Raw genomic sequence first — 25,694 nt, 5'->3', positions numbered from 1 at the left:
AGAAAGAAGACTGAGTGAACAAGGAGAGAAGCAATAAGACAAGTAATAATCCAGGTAACACACAGTGAAAACAGCAGGAATATAAAGGAGAAAACTATTTATGAGAAACTCCAGGGTACTTGAATAGAACATTTAGAATAAAAAGGAAGGAGAAGATTTTAAAAGTGTGTGATCTCCTTTTTATCAAAATACTTGTTCATACACAAGAAGACTATACATTAAAATGGGAGATGATGATAGGAATAAGAAAAAAGTAGCCATCTGCATTTTTCAATTTTTTCTTTAAGGAACAAGTATTACCTGTCTATTTAGGGAAAAAACATTATTACATTATTTTCTTAGAGTTTCTCAAGGACACCCATGCCAAGGTAAGGTAAAAGAGAATGAGTCCCATGTGATGGAAGAACAGTGAGCTCTCTGGGAACTGCAGTGCTTTGAGAGTATCTTATCCTTATCTTGTTATTACAATATTATAAGGTTAATGCTTTTTAAAATCATATGGGAAATATTGTGTTTTAAGATGATAAATTTGACAGAAAACATTTTAAAAGAGAGATGCTAGAAATGCAACTAATTAAAGAACATTAATATCCAGGTAAGAACAGGAAGGAAAATTAGAAGAGCCCAGTGACTAAAAGGATGTGGCAAGGGGAGGAGGAGAAGGAAACAAAGGCAGTGATATTTCTAATTACAGAATGAGAGAATGCTGAGGAATGATAAGAACACTCCGTTATTTTAATGATCATTAAAAATGCCTATCAAATAATGATAAAAATAATCTTGATAAAAAGATAAAAGAAAGAATAATAAAATTTTATTCCTACAACCAGCTCACTTCCCAAAAATATTTAAAGAATTTGGATTATCTTAGAAATATATTTAATTAAATATGAAGAAGCAACCCTCAAAAATATCCCATACCAATGTCATTTGTAATCATCTCAATGCAATAAAAATGCTTTGTCTTTTTAAATTTAATCTTGGTTTTAATGACAGTATTCAACAATAAAGCAATAATGCCATACTCTACTACTTCACATAAAACAGAATGAAATAATATCACATAGACAACAGTACACTATTTAAAAACTGGCACTGAACAAGAGTACTTGCATGACAGGTGCTAATTTAGAGACAAAAAATTTAGAAGTCTTCTTTATTTACACAGAAAACATTTGACCTTTAGTATTACCTGAGAGTTATGATTTATTATTCTAATCTCAAAACCTTTAAACTTGAACATTTAACATTACAATTTCATAAGACTTACCTCTTTACAAAATGTCCTAGGGACCATGATTTTCAGGATCTGTGTGAGCCTTGATAAAAACACCCTGTCCACCACAGCTCGCTCTTTTTTCCCTTCTTTCTACATTAAAAACAAAACAAAACACCTTTAAGATAGTTAAAACATATAAGATTAAATGTTTCATCTAAGTCAATACAGACAACTATCAAGATGAGTACTGTACAGTTCTTCACAAACATGCTTCCAAGAAAATAAGATGTTACCTAGAAACTGAAGAGGGAAAAGAGTTCTGGAGCCACCTAAATATCTGGGAGGAAGCAGAAGAAACAGCAAGTGCAAAATAACAAGGTGAAAGCATGTTTAATGTGCTTGAGGAATAACAAAATAACCAGTCTGGATGGAGCTTTGAGAAAGGCATAGAGTAGATGAAATTCAGAGAGACAGCTAAAAAATGGTCAAGTACTTACTGATATTTCTTTTATTACCCACTTCTTAACAAAAGACTTGAAAAAAGAAAATTACAAACAGGATTTTCCCTGATATCAATTACAGGAAATTTTTGGATTCCTAGAATTTCAATAAGCAATCTGCTACTTCACTCTCTCTTCCTCATAAATCCAAAGACAGAAAATGTTCCTCCACTCATGCAGTACAGTCTAGCAGGGGAAACAGAAAAAGTAAACCAATAAAAAAAATTATTACAAATTGACTATGCAAGGTCTTAAGAAAAATGGGAATGGTTCAGACAGAAAGATCTCTTGCCACTTATGCTGACACATAAATAAGATGAAGCCACAAGATTATTTGTGAAAGAAGTACAGGGGTCGGGGATGAAGCACAAGGAACATCAGTACAAAAACCCAGTGTGAATACTTTAAAACTATTGTGCACACGTAACAGCAAGATGCCAGAGCAAAGGGAACTAGAATGACAGAAGGTGAAAAGGTAGACAGGACAGAGCCTTGATGTCACAGAAAGTATTGAGAATCGATTGTCAGTGTAGAGAGAGTTAAGATAAAATAATTTTATCTACCTTTGAGATTTCTTTATTTTCACTGGATCTATGAATTGCATATAGTAGAGGGTATTTACTTTATTGATAGTGACATCAACAGAGTATGGTAGAGGATATGTACTTTAATACCCTTGGACAATTTGGGGAAACAGGAGAAATTTCCTAGAAAAGGAAAGACACTCCAGAATCCCAATCCCTACCTAGACCTCTTCTGACTCAAAATGACAGCTCACTTATTTGATTAACTATTGTGGGTTTTTTCCCCCCAGCATTTGAGATTAAACCCAGGGCCTCACAAAAACTAGGGAAGCAACATCTCCAATCCTTCTTTATATATTTTTTTGAGATAGGATCCCACTAAATAGACCAAGGTTGGTCTTGAACTTGGGATCTTCTTGCCTCAATCTCCCTAATAACTGGGATTATAGGCATTCACTACTGTGCCCAGCAGTACTATCTTCTTGACAAATACCCATAGTTACTATTAGACTACTATTAGTTAGACAAACTTTAGAGTAACTATGCTGTAATTTAATAACTATCTTGAACTTTAAGTTAATAGTTTTAGTATGATGTCACTGTGCTAAGTGCTTTATTTACATAATCCAAGTAGTTCAGAATTGTAGACAAAGAAGCCTAAAAAAAAGGTTAGACAGAAAGAATTAGCTGGGTATAGTAGTGCATGCCTGTATTCCCAGGAACTCAGGAGGCTAAGACAGAAGGATTGCAGGTTTGAGGCCAGCCTGAGCAACTTAGCAAGAACTTATCTCAGATTAAAAAAAAAAAAAAAAAAAGAAAAAAGAAAACTGGAAATGTTGCTTAGTGGTAAAGCAACCCTGGGTTCAAGCCCCAGTACCAGACTATAAAAAAAAAAAAAAAAAAAAAGAAGAACCAGATTAAGAATCAGCCCACCCTGTCACAGCTGGAACAGAGATTAAATATTTCAGGTCTTTCAGAAAAGATGTAACCATCTCCTACTGAATTACACTGCCAGTCTAATTTATTCACACATGCATTCATTCATTCATTCAACAAATATTTACTTGATCCAAGGCAGTATACCAAATGATTAGGGCACAGCAGTAGACAGAAGAGACTAAAAGTCCTACTCAAAATCTAGTTAAGCTAACCTATTCTCAAACTAAACCTTACAACTCCAAACTAAATCTCTTATTTTCCCAAATTAAGAAAATATAGGAAGAAAAGAATAAGCAGTAGGCAATATACAATCACTACCTTTATAAACAAATATACTTTTACTGTCAGTTTTCCTCCTGTCACCACCACTTCTTCACCTCACCCCATCTGCAGTCAATATATTATTAACAGACTATACTCTCAGTACCCTCCATTCATTTCTAGCTTGAATAATTCTAAAATGAAATGGTCATGAAATAATCTAACACCAGGAAGGTTTTTTAAAAATGTTATGAGAGCAACACGAAAGCATTTTAAAATATTAGCAGATAAGTGGTCTCTAGTTCTTCCTCCTGCTTTTCTTCTGTTCCTCCAGTCACTGGTTTCTAAAGTTATCTCAAAGCTGAATGCATTTTCATTACCTTTCAGTCCATGAAGGGAAACTACATTCTTCCAAAAGTCATCAAAGGGTTTTCTACAAACACACACCTGGACTGGAAGGCTGGCTCAAAAAGGCAGAATTAGAGAAAAGAACAGCAAGATGCTCTACAATTACATAGTAAAATTCACTCTTGAAACCAAATTAAATGAGAATACAGTACCTACAGAGACAGCACATTTCCTAAGACTACTAGACTTTTCTAAGAATTAATTTTAAATTCAAAACTGACCTTTCCAACTTCTAAATTTCCCAGTATTTAGAATTTTTTTTCCTCCTCAGTGGTGGAGACTGAAGCCAGGATCTCCTAACAAGCTAAGCAAGTGCTCTTCCACTATGATATACCCCCAACCCACTTCCCATTACTTAAAAATATATATATATATATATATATATATATATATATATATATATATATATTTAAAGACTCTGGTGATAAAAGTTTAACACTGAAATTACAGAAAAGGCAAACAAACCATCAGATCCAAATAAGAAGCTAAAGTAATGAGTAATAATACACTGAATAAAAGAAGTAACATTCTGAAGAAAACTCAAATGGCAATGAGAAGTTCCTACTGAAATGTCAATCAACTTATTAAAGAAGTGAAATGAACTAGAACTAACTGAAAAAGAAAAATGTCTGAAATAGTAAACAAAATAAAAGGCCATATGGTGCTGGCTAGAGGGTAAATAAGTATTACTGTATATTGTTGGAGAAAGTGTAAACTGGTACAACTATTATGTTTCATCTATGCAAAATATAAAATGCACACTGACTATAAAATGTAAAATAACTTAGCAAATTTATTTTTAGTAACTTATCCTACAGATATTCCAAGATGAACACTAAACCACATAAATGAAAACACTGTGCTGTTTATAATACTATTAAGTAAATACAACTTAAATGTACATCAATATTACATAAATTATGGTAAATTTATTAAATGAAAATTATATACAATTATAAGAAAGGAAGCAGTTCAATTCATACAATAGAATACTACAGAGCAGTTAATTAGATCTCCACCTATAGCTGCAGAGCTGGAGATCTATCAACAGAGATGGATCTAAAAGGTAATATGCTAGGGGTAAAAAAATCAGTATGATGTCTATAATTCATTTTACAGATGAATTTATGAAGTTTCTAAATATGTAAAATAATTCTACTTATACTGTTTATGACTATATACATATTTAAACCTACCCACACAACCCCAAAATATCAAAATATGCCCAGAAATGCTAAATACCACACCCAGCACAGTGTTTACCTTTATACATTTTTAATTTTGTTTGTTTTTACAGTACTAGGAATTGAACCTCACTCTAGCTCTGAGGCACATCCCAGGCCTTTTTGTTTTTTATTTTGAGACAAGGTCTCAAAAAGTTATCCAGGCTGGCCTTTAACCTTGTGATCTTCCTGCCTCACCCTCCCAAGTAGCTGGGATTACAGGTGTGTGTCAATGCACCCAGCATTATTTTGAATATTTTTACATCAAAATTAAAAGTGGATTTTAAAATCAGACTATCTTTCTGTACTATTTTCTAACTTTAAATCCGTTACTCATCCTTAAATCTCATGCCTTGTGAAAATTCTTTCACTCTACCCCATCCCAAAAATTATGATTATAAAATATTTTGATAAAAAACTTAATTGCTTTCTCTCATAAGAATACATCCACTGAAGAAAAATTAAATTCTAATAAAAAATAAGAAACCTAGCCAGGTGCAGTGTTGCATGCCTATAATCCCAGCGGCTTGGGAGGCTGAGGCTGGAGAATCATGAGTTCAAAGCCAGCCTCAGCAACAGCAAGGCGCTAAGCAACTCAGTGAGACCCTGTCTCTAAATAAAATACAAAAAAGGTCTGAAGGTGTGGCTCAGTGGTTAAGTGCCCATGAATTCAATTCCCGGTACCCCAAAAAATAAAAATAAGAAAGAAAGAAAAGAAAAAAAGAAAGAAAGAAAGAGAGAGAGAGAGAGAGAGAGCGAGAGAAAAGAAAAGAAAAGAAGAAAGAAAGAAAGAAAGAAAGAAAGAAAGAAAGAAAGAAAGAAAGAAAGAAAGAAAGAAAGAAAAGAAAGAAAAGAAAGAAAGAAACCTATACCTCTATACCTCCCATCTGTTAATATTTGGTATATATCCTTCCAAATTTTATTTTACTCTGTGTGTGTGTGTGTGTGTGTGTGGTGTGTGTGTGTGTGTATGCAAGCAGATCCTATCAATTTTACAAAGGTGGAATTGGTATACATCCTGTATATTTTTAATTGCTAATCAGTTATTAACCTAAATTTAACTTGCTTACACTATGCAACTTATAACTAGGCATATGTAAAAACAAAATTGTACAAAATTGAAAAACAGGGAGAAATAAAAAAATAAGCCAAAAGAATCTTGCTGTCCTAGAGCTTGCAGATATGACATGCAGGTAATGGATATTACTAACATTACTAAGGTTTGATTACTCAGATATATCAGATACAAGAGATCATAATCATAGAAATATACCAGAACACTGGACATAACTAAATCTTGTTCCATTTTTCAAACAAAGAGAAAGATAAATTATGGAAACTAAAGAACAAAAATTTTGATGTCAATCTGCAGGATATTCAGAGACTGCACTAATACAGAGGGTTTAGTACGAGATGCTAATCATTAGAAGTCAGAGCAAGTTTGCTAAAAAGAAGTCATATTAAACTATTCTAATTTTCTCTTTTGTTAAAGACACTATATTAGTATATTAGCTGACATGTAGAACATAAGTTCCATGACAGTATGAACTAATTTTTTATAACTGCCATGTATATTAAGCCAAGAACAATGCCAGGCGTATGTGAAAGACAATAAATATTTGTTGAAAGATTGACTTAATAAATGACTTAATAAACTAATCAAGGATTTTGATGTTTCTCTAAAATTCTGGTGGCCTCAATGGAGAAATAAGAACCAAATTTTGCTATAGTTAGATATAGTTACTGCTGAATAAAACCAAAATATAAAAACCCATAAAGATTAAGAAATATCACAGAGTAATCTCCTTGGTCCTTTCCTAGTTACTATTAGCAATTTTGAGGAAGAAAGAGAAGGTAAATTAAATGTACAGATAATGCCTTGTACTTAACGTCCTAAATATAAGAATTGTACACTAATAGGATTGACAGTGAAATTCAATAAGCTGACATTTGCAGGTATAAAGTAATATTTATTTAAGGGGTTGGGGCTGTAGCTCAATGGTAACGCACTTGCCTAACTCATGTGAAGCACTGGGTTCAATCCTCAGCACCACATAAAAATAAATAAATAAAACAAAGTTTAAAATATATTTATTTAAAGAAATCAACTGAGTTACCATATGATCCAGCAATTCCACTCCACAGTATATTCCCAAGAGAAACAAAAACATATGTTCACCTAAAATCTGGTATACAAATGTTCACAACATCAGTATTTTTAATAGCCAAAAAAATGGAATCACCTAAATGACCCTCAACTGATGAATGGATAAATAAAACATATTATACTTATAAATGGAATACTATTCAGAAAAAAAGAAAAGAAGTAAAAGAAACAGAATACTGATTCAGCAAAAGCATGAATAAACCTTGAAAATACCATGCAAAGTGAAAAAAGACAGACATGAAGAACCACATATTGCATGGTTCTATTTCTATAAAAAGTCCAGAAAAAGCACAGAAAACAGTATAGTGGCTGCCAGGGGCTGGGGGAAGACAGTACTGAGGCAGTGACTAATAGTGGGTATGGAATTTTATTGGGAGTTGATAAAAAATTTATAAAATTAGATAGCAGAGATGGCTATTCAACTCTGAATATAATAATAGCTAATGATTTATATATTTAAACAAACGAATATTATGGCATATGAATTATATCAATAAAGCTGTTATTAGAAAAAGAAAGAAAACAACTAAGAAATACAAGATGTAAGAGATCTGTCAACAGAACTGTTCAGCAGAAAGATAACTGAAGGTTGTAATTTACCATAAACTTCACTTAACATAAACAACGGTTATGACTAAATAATAGCAATCTTAAGCTAAATTTTAGCAACATGGTATCCATATCAAGAAATGTAATAGTGTTGACATATTCCATGCTAGTCAAACCACATTTCAACTATATTATATTCCTAGTGCAATGTTCAGGAAAACTAGCTTAAGACCAGAGAAAAGTGTACAGAATTGAAAAAAGATCAAAAACCATGTCACATGAGAAATAGTAAAAGAAATGAAGATTGCTTAGCATAGGGAAAAAAGACTCAGAATTCACAACTCTCTTCAAATATATGTGTCTATCAGAGAGAATAGACTTGTCCTGTACAGCCACAAATCGACATAACAGAGTTAATCAGTAAGAAGCAAGCAGAGGTAAATTAACCTCAGCATGGGCTAGAACAGCTGTAAACTGCCTTATTGGAATAATGCACAAATTCAAGTAAACACTATGAGACACTGGTCAAGATTCTATTCCAGAAAGAATTTCTATAATACATACCAGACTAGAAGCGATATTTTTGCTGAGCATGGCACATACCTGTAATCCTAGGGACTCAGGAGGCTAAGGCAAAGAATGTCAAGTTAGAGGCTCTCAGCAACTTAGCAAGAGACCACGTCTCAAAATAAAAAATAGAGAGGACTAGGGGCACAGCTCACTGACCAAGTACCCCAGGTTTAATCCTCAGTACCACCAAAAACAAAAAAAAAAAAAAAAAAAAAAGAAAAGAAAAAAAACGATATTTTTAAGTTTCCTTCTAATTCTAAAATTCTATGATTTTTATCCTAATTTTGAATTGTGTAACAAAAAATGAACTAAGTATATAAAATATCAAAATGTAGATGATATAAAATTTTACCTCATTGTTCTGTAATGGTGGTTTTCCACTTTTCTTACTGTGGAGGAAAAAAAGAGAGAAAGCTTTACTTTATTTGCAAAACACGATCATCATTAAAAATCATCCTAAAATGTCAAAAAGAATATACCATATTCTCCAAATGGGTTTCTTTTCATATCCTACTGAGAGAACATGTGTAAAAGTAATAGTTTACTTGCTTCTTTACAGGCTCAGTAACGCCTATCTGAAATGCCTGGGATCAGAACTGTTTTAGATTTCAGAGATTTTTCTGATTTTGGAATACATGCATATTCTTTATCAGTTAAATATTCCTAATCTGAAAACATGGAGTGTTCAAAAGATTTCAGATTTCAGATTTTCAGATTAGCAATGCTCAAACTGTACTAAGTATTATTTCCATGAAGTAATCAGTAAGTTTTAACTACTACTATGTGACAGATACTGTGTTTGGTAATTTTTACATAAATATTATATGAATATATACACTTATTTTACAAATCCTTCTATGAAAAGGTGGAAATCTATTGTTTCATTCATGAGTCATGTTTGGCCATAAGAAGTGCTTTGGCAAATGGGGCTTCAATAAACTTACACCAAAAAAGCTTGAAATGTTTGTGCAATGGGCCTTCTCTCTAGCTTCTGGGAAACTTCCCCCAATCACGTCGGAAATCCTGTGCTAGTATCTCTTAAAAAATCAGAGACCGTATGTCATTTACATATTAGAAATGAGAAAATTGTCCTAGAAAGATAAATAGCCCAAAGTTTGCGATTTGACTACTAATCCACACCACCTCCCTAAACAATATTACATACTCTCAGAGTATCTATGCTTCTATATAACACTGATTATATTTTTAATTTCAGTTTGATGTATATTTCCTTCCAGAAAACTAGCCCCATGAGATCAGGAGCTACTGTGGACTGATTTCTCTGAGGTTGAAATGATAGGGTATTTGGTATACAAAATGTTTATTAGAGATTAACACCTGTGAATTTTAAGACAGAGAAAGCAAGTTTAGGAAGAATTCAAATTGTGATACAGGCCCAAAAAAATTCAAACCAACTAGATGGAAGTTCTAAAACAAGTACTGTCCAACAGAGTACTCAGTGACAGGCTGAAATGTCCAGGTTTCTATATCTCTGCTCGATCTACAAATGGTTGCTACCACAGGGATGTCACGACCTGCAGGGAGGGGTCTCTGCAGCTGAGGTGGACCCTAAGGCATGGATAGAGGGGGCTGCCTGGATTCTGCATTTCTCTGCTAGGTAGTAATCCCTAAAGAGGAATCTCAGTGACACATCTCCATGTCTATTACAGGGGTCAATCCTCTATGTTCAACACTTGATTGAGCCACAAAGATGTGCAGATATAAGCATTTTCAGTAATAAAATACCAGCTTACCCAATAATGCTAGAAAGCCAAACTTAACTACAATTCAACAGATGTTCTCATTTTAAAAAAAGAGCTTAGGTTTGTTGTTTCTATTTGTTGTTTCTATTTCATTTGTATTACAGGATTATTTATCTATTTAAAATTGTTACAAATTATAAAATTGTTTCAGAAAATGACTTTTAGCACAACAAATGAAATAATCAACAGAATGAAGGGACAGCCTAGAGGAGAGAAAATATTTGCAAACATACATCTGATAATCCAAAATACACAGTACTCCAATGACAATAGCAAGAAAACAAATAATCCAATTAAAAATAACCATTATCATATATCAAAAATGATAAATAAGTGAATTATCATTTCTCAAAAGACATACAAATGGCCAACAAGTACATAAAAAAATGCTCAACATCTCCAATCAGCAGAGAAATGCAAATCAAAACTGCAATATCACTTCACAACAGTTAAGATGGCTATTATAAAAAAGAAAATAGTGTTGATAAGGATGTGGAAAAGGGGAATTCATTGTTGGTGGAATGTAAATTAGCATGGCTATTATAGAAAACAACAGCAATTTCTCAGATTTTAAAATAGAACTCCATATGATACAGCAATTCTATTTCTGGGTATACATCCAAAGGAAATGAAATCAGTATCTTGAAATCTCTACTCTCATGTTTATTGCATTATTATTCACAACAGACAAGGTATGAAATCATCCTAAGTGCTCATCAAAGTCCATCAAAAGATGAGTGGATAAAGAAAATGTGATATAATATATAATGAAATATTATTCAGTCTTTAAAAAGGAGGAAATCTTGTCATTTACAAACAGCATGGTTGAACTTGGAGGACAATATGCCAAATGAAATAAACCAGGCACAAAAAAAAACAAATACTGCATTATCTTATTTATATGTATATTCTAAAAAAGTTGAGATCATATAAGCAAAAATTAAAATGTGATTGCCAGGGGCTCCAGGCTAGAAGCCAGCAGAAGAAGGGGGGAAATGTTGGTCAAAGGGCAGAAAGTTTCAGTCAAGAATGATGAATGAATAAGTTCTATAAACAAATGTATGCAATAGTGACTACACTTTAATAGTTGTAATCATTTCGTATGTACGCCAAAACAAAATTCTAAAAAATGAAAGTCAACAAGAATGTCATAGTATTGCTATAAACATTACAAGCTGGTATTTATACAGGTAAATAAGAATTCATGCAATAAATTAGATACATATACACATGTACATACATACATGCACATACACATGATACATACACATGATCTCCTGGTGCTTTTCTGCCACCAAGTTTCCATGAAATACCTTGGGCAGAGGGCACATCTTATTAGGCATTTCCTTGGCCTAAACACATAATTAATGTAAATCCTATGTTCTTTGATCAGTCTGTGATGATTATTCTGTTGCTCTGTTATTTTCATGATTTCAACCAGTTTCATTATAAGATCTCAGTTTTTCAGAAATTCTCTGAAAAACATCTCTAATCTGTAATCATCACCATGAAAGAAAGTTTTAATGGCAAAATAATTCAGTATGAGGTCCAAAGTTGAAAGATTTTCTTAGTTGTACATTAGTTCATGTCAACCTAATACAAATTCTACTACTACAAATTTGTTTATTACCATAAATGTGGTCTCTAGACTATCACTTAACCACTCAAACACAAATACCAGCACTGAGACCTGTGAGTATGGTAGACATTAAGAAAACCAAGAATGTTGTCAAATGTACCAAAATGCAAACACAAAATTAGAAAATTCTCATAGAACTTTAGGACATAAGAGATACACCTTAGACCCATTAGCCCTAGGTCCTAAAGATACCACGCTAGGCCACCTCAGTCAAAATCACAGCTGCAATTATCATATTTTCTCTAATGACTCTCCAATCTCCAGTTCCCTCCTCCTTCATGAGTTGCTGACTTGAATATCTGCTTTTTAAACAGGATATCTGTACCTGGATTTAATTAAAACATTGTACACTTGATGTCCACATCTAACATAACTTTTCACCCCAAATATACACTTCCATTTTCCCATAATGAACATGGGTCCTAATTCAGTGAAGGTATCTTCATATACTAGCTACCCAAACCACAAACTTAGGAATTATTCTGAGGTATCTTTCCTTCACATCCTTAATTTTCAGTTGCTCTCTACGCTCTATCTCTATTGCCACTTCAATTCAGGACACCAAATTTTTTTCACATGATCTATTATAATATTCTCACCTGCTTTCTAAATACTTTCCTCATCATTCATATCTTTCCTCTTCCTATTCATTACCACAATCATACCAAATACGGCTGTATTATATACAAATATACAAATACATACATATGCATAAATATACATATATATACCCATACATATAGACCACATATATGTATATAAAACATGTAACCTGTCAATTCAACTAAAACAATGCTCAGAACCTAATTTTAAATTTCAATAAACAGGGAAAAAAGGTTAATGATTTAAACATCCAACAAAAAACTGTAAAGGAAAAGGAAAAGCAGAAAGCAGCATCTAGTTAATCAGAAAATGAAAAATGCAAACACACTAATGGATGAAAATCCAAGGGCTGGTTCCTTGAAAAATAAAGCACCAGATAATCTAATTTTAAAAGGAGGAGTATAAAATTACAAGAAAAAATAAATAAGCACAAAAAGGATGAAATTGATTCACTTTTAAATAAGATTTCTTATCTCAACTTTCTATAAAGAAATTTGAAAACTTGGATGAAATAATTTTCTAGAAAAAGGAAAAAAACTAAACAGCCTGAAAAATTGAGAAATTTTAAAAGTTTCAGATACCTACCTCCTACTCACCTCACCCCTTAAGAAAAAGTACCAAGTCCAAAAGATTTATAAGGGAATTCTACAAAAACTCCAGAGAAGAGATAATTTCAATCTTTTGGCTATTCAAGGGCATAAATAAAAGATAGCATCCACATTATTTTTGCTTCAAGTAAAAATTAATACCAAAAAGCTAGAAAAATTTTTTAAAAGTTTCTCACTCTCAAGATAACTCACATTCTCCCTTGAAGTGACTCATTTTCCTAAATAAATCTGTGCCTCTCAAACAAAATTTTTGAACAAAAAAACTACAGTCCATTCTCACTTCTGCCAATAGTAATAAAGTACTGAATATTCAAAAATTAAATACTTTATAATTAAATTTTTTAAATATATCACTTTCAGAACAATGTCTAAACTCCACAATATAGTATTCGAAAACTTCATGATCTGATTCTAGCCCTGTTTTCCAGGCTCATCTCCTGCCATTACAAACACAAATATTCTGCGCCCAAGTTACCTTAACACATATGAATTATATGAAACTGCAAATATTTGACCCTTCCTCGTGTATAAAAAGGCAATTTCACAAGCTTCCCCCTAATATTATGCTAATCTTCCAGTATGTTTTTCTATACTTCCCCTTAAAAAGGCTCTTCCTCAATTAACCTGCTTAATTCCTACCTGTCTTGAAAACTCAGCACATGACTTCTTAGAATGAAGTGATCATCTCTATCAGTTTGCCCAGAACACCCTTGTGTAATGACTAATTGTACCGTCTTTCAGTCTCAAAACTGTGCCCATTGGAAAAATAAATTACATGGTGACCCTGTCTTAGAAGCCTTCTCTGTTCATTTTCCAACCTCAAACAGTGTGTATTAAGTATTGTGCAATCTGTACATCATATCTGCCCTCCATATCTACTTGAGAGCAGGAGCCAAGTCTTATTCAACTCTATATCACTGATGCCTAGGACTATGAGTAGCACATGGAAAGTGCTTCCGAAATGTTTGTCCTGTTTGCCTTCTAAATTTTGTTTCAGTTAGTATGTTAGTAAAGTTACTTTCAAAATTAAAAAAGGGGGAAACTGTTAATAGAGTTAGTTCAACACTTTTGGAATTTATCAATACAACAGATCTAAGTGACCAGATATCTAAGAGACCAGCTTTGGAAAACCTGCTAGAGCTGACAACTGTACTATCAGAAGAGTATTTAGATCTAAGAAAGGTGCTATGAAAAACAAAGTAAAGAGCAATTAATGTTAACTCGAGAGGGGAAAAAAGTAAAACCTTTATTCTAGAAAGGATGTGAAATCTAAACTGAGACTTTAAAATGAACAGAATTTATGGGAGAAAAAGAATGGTATAATATTCCAAGCTAAGTTAATGCAAAGGAATTAACATGATAGTGATGTGGGAAAACAATGATATAACTCCTTTGGGAAACAAAATTATGAAACCTATAATGTGAGTCTTGCTTTTATTTATTAAGATGCTTTACTACTAAGCATCTTAAGGTTCTTAAAGTTGTTCCCTGACTGACTAATGAAGCAAACTTTGCTCTTAAAAGGGAAGTATGGCTACTTTAAGTCTCTAAATTTATTCTGACAATAACTTTTAAATAAAATGTCCAGAGCATGATAAAAAATAATCAAGCACCAAGGTTAAAATCACAATCTGAAACAAAGGACTAGAAAACAAACAGACCCAAAAAGATTTCAGATGTTGGCATTTCTAGACAAATTCTATAAAACAATGCAGAGTGTATTAAATAAATAAATACATAATTTTTAAAAAATTACTAAGAAAACTATTAAAAGTAAAACTAACCTGTGGAAAACCAAAAAGAATTTTTAAAAATAAAATATTCAATTAAAATTAGATATATCATCAATAGGTTTAACAGACTTTACACAGCTGGAGAAAAAAAGTACACCCTGACAAATGAATATAAATCAGGAGGAAACAGACGGAAATAGTGTTCTAAAATCTTATTTCCTGGGAGGGTGACGGAGTATTACTAATGTTTAGATTTGTTTAATACTTGTTAACACATGGGTTCAGACATGTGTAATATATGTTAAAATATGTAGGGTAACCAGCAAAAGAAAAAGAGCTTTGAGAATAACTTCCCAACTGGAAAGGCTAAAAATGAAATAATAAAAATAAGAAATCAACTGCCTCACAAGCAAACTCAGACAAAACCAGTAGAGGAACTGCCCAGTCACTCTCAGAACTGAAGGTTAAAAACTATTTTAAATGTCTGAGTTTTGGGCTGGTATGTTATGTAGCAATAGATGACTGACAGAGATATAAGAACTCAGCATCAAAGAAATCAGAAAATATCTTGAAATATATGATATATCAAATAGTATGTTTACAAAATGAAAAAGTTTACATATTAAGAAACCTGTGGAATCCAAATGAAACAGTAATTCAGAGAAATCATAACTTTAAATACATATACTAGAAAAAGCAGTTGAATATTATAAAAACAGCAAAATTAGAAAAATAAAAGAATACAAATAGATGCAAAATATAAAAAAATTTAAAAGCAGACACTAGGCAGTTAAACTAAAAGCTGCATTTCTAAAAAAAAAAAAAAAAAGTACTACTTTATAAACTTGTGACAAGATCCAAAAAAGGTGAAATGAAAATATTAGAAATTGGTTAATAGATGAAATCACCACCAAAATCCTAACATGCTGATTCTAAAAATTATACGCAAATTAACACCAATTCAAGAGTTGATAACTGGAGGGAAAAGGGAGGTATTAGGGAACAAAATAGACCAAAATATATTGTTATATTGTGTGAATGTAGAAATATGTACAATGAATTCTATTATGTATAATTATAATGCATCAATAAAAATAAAAATTTTAAAAAGGGTTGATAACTGACACCCTTCATAGTTTGTACATAAGATTCACTGTATTCATAAAATAGGGTTCCTCTAGGACACCTGTGTTTCTTTACCAAAATATCCAAATCCTGTAGAATAACTGCAGAAAATTCACATTAAAAATCTTATAAAGAGGATTACAATATTCTTAACAATTGTAAAGTTAACCAAAAAAATAAAAAAGAATCTTTTAACCAGGCACAGTGGCATGCACTTGTAGTTCCTGTTGCTCAAAAGGCCACGGCAAGAGACTCACTTGAGCCCAGGAGTTTGAAGCCAGCAGCCTGGGGTACACAGTGAGATCCCATATTAAAAAAAAAAAAAAAAAAAGATCCCTGTTTTCTGTGATACCTCGGTTTGCAATCTGGAACAATGAAGGTCTCTGGCATGCCAGAGGGCTCCTCCTGCTTCATGTGTTGACTCATTCATTGCCTTACTGACTTTGTCTGTAAACTTCTGAATTCTGGCTTCTGGTCAGAATTCAACGAATGCCTTCTGTAAATGAGATGCCATCCCAGCCTTATGAGCTCTATCTAGGAACTGGCTGTCCTGTAAGCAGAGTGCTGCCTGACCTCTTCAAATTCATTTATACTCTTACCTCCTATGGCATCAGGAAATATGAACACCCATGGGGCATTCTCACTGAAAAGTTCAATCACATAAAAACCAGTGTTTTTAAATATCAGAGGTTACATTCCAATATCACACTCTGTTCAAAAAAAGTTTTCATTCACCTTTGCACAAGAAGAGGTACAAAATATTATTATTCCATTTGGGGAAACAACCCCAGGGTCAGTGGGAAATAAAAATTCAACATTGTCTCAAATAGAAATTTGGGGACTCTTCTAGGACCCTTCAATGGGAAAGTTTTCCCACCCTTCGTGGACTGTGTCTAATTTTTATTGCTTGGTAGTAAGTGGAAGAATTAGCTATACATTCTGGTGGTGAAGATAACCCTACAAAACCCTGGTACTCCACTGATCCAAGGACTGTACTTCTTCTCAGAGATGGACTATGCATATGGCTATTATCTTTTACCTTTTTAATAATGTTCTTTTAAAAATGAGTTTGCTCTGCTGTACATATTTATGCACTCTGCATGTGGAGGGAAAGGGAGCTTCCCAGACTTGTACTTGTAACAAAGGCATTTTTTTAAAAAAAAGCTTTTAATTATGATTATAAACTTAACTGAAAAACTGCTAGAATAATACAAAGGTTTCTCATATAACCTTCATCTACATTTCCCAATTAACATTTAGCACATTTGCTTCATTCTCTCATACACACATACAAATATTTTCTGAACCATTTGAGATTAAATAGCCATTAAATACATCAGTGTCTGTTTTCTAAAACCAAGGGATACTCTCACATAACCACAGTACAATTATCAAAATTTGAAAATTAACATTGCTATAATACTATAATCTACACTTAATTAAAATTTCTCCAATGGTCCCAATATCTCCTACCCTATTCAATCAACACTCCTTCCTTTCCACTGTGCTCTCATTCATGTCCTGTAAATAACACATTTTATCACTTTTCTGATTATCTATCCTGTTTCTTTTTGCACAAAATAATCAATATATACATATCTATTCACAATAGCCAGATTGTGGAATCAACCTAGATGCCCCTCAACTGACAAATGTGTATATATATATATATATATATATATACAATGAAATATTACTCAGTCATAAAGTATAATAAAATTTGGCATTTGCAGGCAAATGGATGAAATTGGAGAATATCATGCTAAGTGAAATAAGCCAATCTCAAAAAACCAAAGGACGAATGATCTCGCTGAGAAGCAGATGATGATACATAATGGGGGGGGGGGGTGGGAGGAGAGCAAGAATGGAGGAAGGAGGGACTGTATAGAAGGAAAAGGGGTGGGAAGGGTGGGAGGAGTGGGGGGAAGGGAAAAATAACAGAATGAGTCAAAAACTATTACCCTATGTAAATGTATGATTACACAAATGGTATACCTCTACTTCATGTACAGAGAAACAAGATGTATCCCATTTGTTTACAATTTTAAAAAGTTAAAAAAAATGAAAGAGCAAGAATAAAAGGAAAAAAATGTTTTTAAATATATACATATCTGATTTTTATCCTTTCTTACATAAAAAGTAACATATCACAGTCTTTTGTTAAACTGCTTTACTTAATATTTCCTGACAATCTTTCCTATCAGTTCACAGAAGGCATCTTCATTTTTATAGCTGCACAGAACTCCACTGTGTAAGAACCACAGTTTGTCAACCACACTTTATGAATGGGCATGTAGACTTTTTCAAACAGTTTGCAATTACAAGCAATGTTCTAATAAAAACCTTATGCATGTCATCACAGTTGTATCTTCCATGAGGACTGCTGGGTCAATAGGTAAATGCACAGTAGTTTTGCTACCTATAGACAAATTCCCCTCCAAAGAATGTTCCTTTGTATTAACACCAGCAGTGTAAGAAAACACCAGATTCTCCATAACCTCTCCAATAAAGTAAATGACACTTTTAAATTTCTGCCAATGTAAATGTGAAGCAGTATCTAGTACAGATTTAACTTGCAATTCTCATTTTGAGTGAAGTCAATCATACTTTTAAGAGTCATTTATGTATATTATCCCTTTATCTGTGACATATACTAAAGATAGATTCTACATTGCCATTTGTCTTTTGACACTCTGGTGGGGTTTTGCCACACATGAGGTTTTCAATTTTATGTAGTCAAATAATCACTATCTTCTTTTATTGTATTTGAATTTTTGAGTCACACTTTAAAAGACTTCCTCTATACCTAGGTTACAGTTGAATTCACCCATTTTTTTTCTGGCACTTGTGTGGTTTAATGGATTTATTCTTATATATGGTGTGATGGGTAGACTTAATTTGTCATATTTCCAATAGCTTACCAGTTATTTCACCACCCTTTTTTAAAAAGTGTATTTTTTTCCAATGATTTGAGATGAATGGGATGATTCTGAATCTCCCTGAATTTCTCTCTCTCCTCCCAAAAAAACCCAGTCTCAACAATCAGGATAGCAAACCCAAAAATCCATGGACAACATATATACCAAAACTAAAAAATTGATGAGATGTTCCTTCAAAACTCAAAATATGAATAGGAGGCACCAAACTACCAACAGCTACAAGACCTGAATGGTAGCAGTATCTGTGCAAAAAACAGTAGAGAGAATTAATAGGGTATCCAAAACCACTAGAATAACTCACTGGAAAACTCAAAGGGCCAATTGAAGAAGAACAGTGAAACTGGAAGGAGATCTGCACACTCCAATAAATTGCACGTGGATTCAGGGAGTTCAAGGTAAGGTCTGAATGGGTAAAACAACCTGGACGTCTTAATACTCAAAATTAAACAACTACCACTCTGTTGGGGTTCAAAAAACAACAACCCAAACATGTCACTTTGGATTTCAAACTGAGAGCACTGGAGAGCAGCTAATGCTGAGAAAGGGTTTCTAGGAAGAAACCTTATTTACCTAAAGATTGAATCTGACAAAGAATAACACAACTGTCTTCAAATTTTCTTACTGAAATTTCATAACCAAGGAAGTTTATCACAGGATGAGACTGAAAATCAGACACTATACCTGGAGCCAAGAACTTTGCCCCAAGTCATTATCTATTTTCATTCCTCCCCTACAAATCATTTATTCCCCTTAAAATTGCCCACAACCCCCTACTTTCTTCTCTCCCTATGAAGAGTGTAGTTAAGTCTCAATCATCTGGCCTTCTTTGAGTTCTCATATTTTGTCTGACTCTGGTGCTGGGCACATTAAAAAGCCATTATGTCTTTCCTCCTGTCTATTGTCAGTTTGTTCCAATAGACTCAAAAGACTGAAAGGGAAGTTTGAACTTCCCTACAGCTTCCTTACAGAATAAGGCCTCACCCTGAAAAGAAACTGAGAGAAACAGAGTTCAGTGTGAACAGCCTAAGAACAAAGTGAAGAAAAGAAATGGCCTAGAGTAAGCTATCATGTTTTCAAACATTTCATGAAAGCAACAGAGAAGGGAACTCTAGGGCACAAATTAGAAAAATTATACTTAATCAAGCCTCCCTTATAAAAGTTGAAAATTACCTTCAGATACAGAAAACAAGCAACAAAATAGGATCAAAGTTAAATCCTTAACAAAGTTATTTCAAAGATACAAAAATAAGAATGTTCCTACATAAAGTTAAAGGATGTCAGAAACACTTTACTGTAGGAGTTCTATCAATTATCATCTCAAAATAAACTTAAAATATTAAGCAGCAATGCAGAATATAAAGTAGTAACAGAAAACAGAATTTGTATAATATATAACTGTGGTAAAATTTTTAAAAGATAAACCATTAAAAACTGAATACAAAACTATACCAAATTCAGAGCAAATAAACATAACAGATAAAACATGAAAATAATACACAAATTATACACATAAATTTTATATATTTAAACAGAAAACAAACATTTGAGAAAAGTGATAAATACTAATGATAAACAAAGGCTATTTATTAAAGTTCCCCCATAATGATTTTTAAAAAGGAAACAAAAAATAAAACTATAATTTTAAAAAACTCTCCTGAAATAAAAAGGAGTTGAAACCATAAAATTAAAACACATGAAAATGTCAATAATTGATCATTTTTTGATCTATAAAAATGGCTATTACATATGGTTCAATAGAGAAGGAAACCACATACTTCAGAAAAATCAACCTGGAAGAACCCAAGATTCATTATGTTACTAAATTAAATGAATATAAGCTAATAACTAAAATAATACTTATAATTATTAATATGTGAAAATAATCCTTTGTGTCCCCAAAAGAGTAAGTCATACAAAGGGGAAAGGAAATGAGATCACCATCAAACTTTGTCAGCAGAATTTAATGTCAGAAAACAATGGAGTAACATATTCAAATAGTCAAGAAGAGAAAACATGAACCAAAGATTTTTATATCCAGCTGAATTATCAAATATTCGAAAATAAGGACCATAAACAAACTGTTTGCAACATGAAAGAATTTAGCAAATATTGTCCATTAGCAGGCTGGGGTTGTAGCTCAGTAGAAGAGTGCTTGCCTAGCATGTATGAGGTACTATGTTCGATTCTCAGCACCACATATAAATAAATAAAGATAAAGGTACATCAACAACTAAAAGATATTTAAAAACAATAAAATATTGTCCATTAGCCCTTTCTGAGGAATTTACTAGAGAACAAAAAGAATGATCTTGGACAAAAGGAATGACTTCAGAGCCACTGAGATATGGAGAGGTAATAAGCATTATATATTTACTTGCAGAACCAAGACTAAATAAGAGTTAAAAGGGAAAGAGTATGTTCTGATGATGTAAATATAATACCACCATAAAATAATGAATGAATTTGAAGAGCATGTATGTAAAAAAAAAAAAGTAACTTTTCAGAAATCATATGGGCTGTATCTGTAATACAACTTGGAAAGTGCTGTGTGTATAAAATGGAATAAAGCAACTGAGTATCACTGTGACATTCTAATTTGACCACCCCCTATATTCTTAAGAATCAAGATGAACTGTGTAGAAAAAAGGAGATACAAATGTTAGGCAGCAGTTAGTAATAAGCAGTGAAATATGGACCAGTACAGGATTTCTTTCAAACTGCCTTTAATAAACGATCGTGTAACTTGTAGAACAACAACAGGTATACTAACCCTGAGAATAAACACATGGAAACAAAGGGAGTCAATTAAGAAAGAAGTCAAGAAAGATCAATGGAGCTAACTCCTGGCAGGGTCTCCTGAGGTCACTGTAAAGTTAGGATTTATGGAAATATCATTAGCAACGTAGGCATGCTAAGATGAATTCTGCCCAATCATTGACCCCAGTACCCACATTAACTATAAGATTAACTTGTAGATGAAACCCTCTGAAAAGGATGGCCACCATGACAGTTCTGGAAAGAATCAACTAGGGTCAAAAACTCCACCATCCAACATGAAGGAAGAATTGAATACCTGATTGGTATAGAGTGTAGAAGGTGGACTCCAGGTCTGAAGGCAACTATAAAACAGCAATAAATTTGGAAACAACACTTAAACTTTGTCATTCTCTGCTTGGAGATGACCCACTCTATCTCCAAAGGGTTCTTTGCTGGAGTCTAACTTTACTTTCACTCATAATAAAGTTCTTCTGCTTGGCTTTTCATATCTGACTTTAAATGTTCTTTTACTGGAATACAAGAAACAAGATTTGTAGCTTCAAATTCACCACTCTTCTGTGACACAGACACAGAAAAGGGTAATTTAAAATCTTCAAGTCCTATATACAGATTGGAAGTCATAGCATATTCTAGCTGTTTTTAAGAAAGGCCTAGAAACAATTGCAAACAGACTCAACAAACATGCCCAAGTTTCAGTTGTGATCTTGAAATACCATTTCCCATTAAAAAGAACCAAACTCTTCTTGGAACAAAGAGCTGATTTTAGATCTGGTCAAAATATATCTAACAAGAGATTTGAACATATTATTACAGACAGTAAGGAAGTTACTATCAAAGACCACTGAGGTCATGACAACAGGACTAAGGAGCCAACTTTAAAGAGGCTCTCACTGGACCAAGATGGACAACCAAGCATGAATAAAGATAATAATCATAATTAACAGATGCACAAATAATTAAACCAGTGGTTCTTGAACTCACTGATCACCTTCAGACAATAACAGGAATCTAACATATTATTGTGAAAACTGATTAATAAAAAGCAACTATCTATCCTGCCTTTCCTAACTGAAGTGTACCACTGGGTAACCAGAGAGTAGAAAAGTAAAAGTTTCTTATTGTGGGAAGTATTCCACCTTATAAATAAATAACAATTCACATATATCATCTTATAAGCCTTAGTAGTAAGTTAATTATCTAGACATAAACCATCAATGGCTGTTAAAATCACGAAAGAGAAACAACCATAACACTATACACTTCTTAATGAAGAGTAAACTACAACAGGGCCTAGGAAGTATTGCCTTTCATAACAACTCAAGACAAACAAAACTTCAAATGTGATCAAGCTCTCGTATCCAACTATCAATCTGCAGAAAATACAAAGGATAAAGAAAAACATTATGCAATCAGCATAATTCAGAATCTATGCAGGTCAAAATATCTGGTTGCTTCAACAAATAAACTATAAGAAAAAAGGGGAAAAGGGTAGCAGGGATATGCACTTTCAGACATTTAAAAAGACACAACTAAATTATATTGCTCAGCAAAGCACATTTGGATAATAAAATTTAAGGAAATGCAATTAGTATAGAAGTCAGAATAGCAGTTACCTTTAGGAGGAAAAGGGCTGTGATTGGAAAAGGATCACGTAGAAGGCTTCTAGTGGCTATAAAGATCCATTTCTTGAACAAATGATGGTTTCAAAGGTGTTTTGTTTATAAAAATAAGTCATCAAGTTATACATGTGTATGTATATTTATTTATCTGTGGCATAATCTATAGACCCTTCTTCTCAAGTCATAATTCCATGTCTTTTGCTCAAGCTATTTTCCCTACCTGGAATGTCCTCGACCCCTTAGCAAGACACTCCATATCCCTGAAGATCAGGGCTCAAATGTGAAATTTGCATTTGAATGGAACATTCCCACCTCCATACTCCCTCCCACAAAACTGTATTCCCACCACTAGTCATACTTTGGTTGTACAAATTCTTCTATTACCAAGACAAATCACTCAATTTGGTATCTCTATGCCCAGCCTATGGACATACAACATTCAATAGAATGTACTGAATAAATGTTCTATTTCTTCCCACATTAAGGTCTCCTCCGAAGGTGGGGGAAATAGCTATTTTGTTGAACAAATAAAATATAGGCAAAAATGTATCTATCCATCAATAGTTAAACTGGAAAATATGTGATACTTAAATAAAAAGTGGAATCCCTATGAACTATTAAGTCTTACACTTGATTTTCTTTCCTCTCCCCCATCTCTTTACTAAAACATCTTGGCATTACTGAGGGAGGAAAAAAACTGAAATGATTCCCACAGTTAAAAAACACCTTAAATTTTCTGATGCAATATAACTATTGATAGATAAATAGAGAACACTATCTTAAAACATTACTAGAAGATTTGGGGAGAAATTTGCTGGGAATTTAACAAGAAAATAGTATTTAAGTGTTAAAATACAGAATTCTCTCCTTCAACATTCTGTGAGTTTCTCAACAGAAAAAAAACTTGTCCAATTTCATTTTTTAATGATTTTTTAATGCTTTTTTCTTGATTTAATTTTTAATCTTCCCAAGTGTTCAAATATAAAACTAGGATAAATAGGTTCTGCTTTCTCCCACTATAAGATTCATTTAGAAAAGAGAATTGTTTACTTTCAGAGTCCTCAGCACCTAGAAATTCAATGTCCAATTAATTAAAGTACAGACTTATATCATATCCCCAACTCCCAAGAAGAGACCTCTCAATCAAATCTCTATACCAAACAGCTCAAAACCCAGCATTTCACATACCGTGGGCACTCAACTCTGACTTAGTGGCATGATGACTAGGTTCCTTTCTTTGAGTAGTTCTTTATTTCCAACTTCTGTTCTCAGGCCAGGCTACTTCCTCAAGCCCTTGTTCTGGAATAAGTAAAATATGGCATTCTACCTTGATTTCTTCTTTTCTCCTAAGTCCACCTCCAAGAGAAACTGAAGAACTGCAATAACACTAAATTTATAGTAAGAAGTCTGAGTTTGATGCTAGCCAATATACACTATTTTTACAAAGAAGATAAAAACGAAATGCAACCGTATGCTAATACTGCTTTGATCAAAGCTAAGAAGCAACATTTTTAAGTTACATCCTCATTTCAGAAGTTAAAACGGGGAAAAAGTACTAAAATGTGGGGGGGAAAGTGTAACTTAGAATCAACGAAATGTGATAGTAATCATGAGAAACTTTAGGTGTTATTTCTCCCTTTTTCTAAATCGAATCTTCTAGAGTATCTCTTACATTTTATCGGCAAAAATGTCTAATATTTAAAACTATGAAGTAGTAAAAGCAATTTTTTAAAAGTTCAGAGGTTTTGTGCTGTTCACTAAATTATAGCATCATTGTCTTTTTCCTTCTTAAGAGAAACTGTGTGTCAGGTTGCTTCATAGGTTTAAGTGAAATGTACATTTTTAAAATAATGACAAACTTTTACCTAGAGAAGCTGCCCTATTCCACGTGGTACATTTCTTTTTCATGCTGACAGATATAAAATATTAAAAAGTCAAAATAATTTAAGCATATTGTGTCTATTATAGTACCAGTATAATGGTGAGACTGTTCATCTATTAACAGATATCAAAATACCTAACTATGCTCTGATCAGCTTTACTTTTAATTTTATATGTTATTAAATTCTATTCACTCTGGACTGTTATTCTATAAAAAGAATAAGAAATGTAGAATTTTTAAAAAATAACTTTTAAGCACATTTACAAGTTGTCCCTAGTAAGGTTTTGAACCATCCTAATGCATACTATAGTTCCCACTTCTACAATAGAATATTATTCAGCCTTAAAGAAGAATGATTTATGGCATTTGCTGGTAAATGGATGGAGCTGGAGAATATCATGCTAAGTAAAATAAGCCAATTTCAAAAAACTGAAAGCTGAATGTTTTCTCTGATATGCAGAGGCTAATTCACAATGAGGTGGGTGGGCTAGGGAAGAATAGTTACTTTGAATTAGGTAGAGGGGAGTGAAGGAAAGGGAGGGGGTCCGGGGGGTAGGAAAGATGGTAGAATGAATCAGACATTATTACTCCATGTACATAGATCTATTCGACCTGTGGTATTCTACATCATGTATAAGCAAAAGA

The 25,694-nt window shown here is 32.9% G+C and overlaps 1 protein-coding gene and 1 long non-coding RNA gene across 4 annotated transcripts in view; one reads left to right on the top strand and one right to left on the bottom strand.

Annotated features, from left to right (window-relative positions):
* Nucleotides 1–25,694, bottom strand: part of ABCD3 (ATP binding cassette subfamily D member 3) — a 73,465-nt gene that overhangs the window by 37,597 nt on the left and 10,174 nt on the right. For 2 of the 3 annotated variants that reach the window (XM_079148579.1, XM_079148578.1), the window contains exons 2-3: nt 8,713–8,749; nt 1,271–1,369 (exon numbers count right to left, since the gene is read on the bottom strand). In XM_079148579.1, coding sequence (XP_079004705.1) covers nt 1,271–1,369; nt 8,713–8,749 — 136 coding nt within the window. Of the gene's footprint in view, nt 1–1,270; nt 1,370–8,712; nt 8,750–9,304; nt 9,494–25,694 lie in introns of those variants that run through there. The other variant, XM_079148580.1, reaches the window with a different exon arrangement.
* LOC306669251 lies at nt 20,356–23,070 on the top strand. The gene is made up of 2 exons (XR_013766065.1): nt 20,356–20,643; nt 20,779–23,070. It is a non-coding gene; the product is annotated as an uncharacterized lncRNA (long non-coding RNA).

Source organism: Sciurus vulgaris (genome assembly GCF_902686455.1).
Source record: "Sciurus vulgaris genome assembly, chromosome: 1".
Taxonomy (NCBI): Eukaryota; Metazoa; Chordata; class Mammalia; order Rodentia; family Sciuridae; genus Sciurus; species Sciurus vulgaris.
This window is presented reverse-complemented; position numbering and strand designations above follow the sequence as displayed.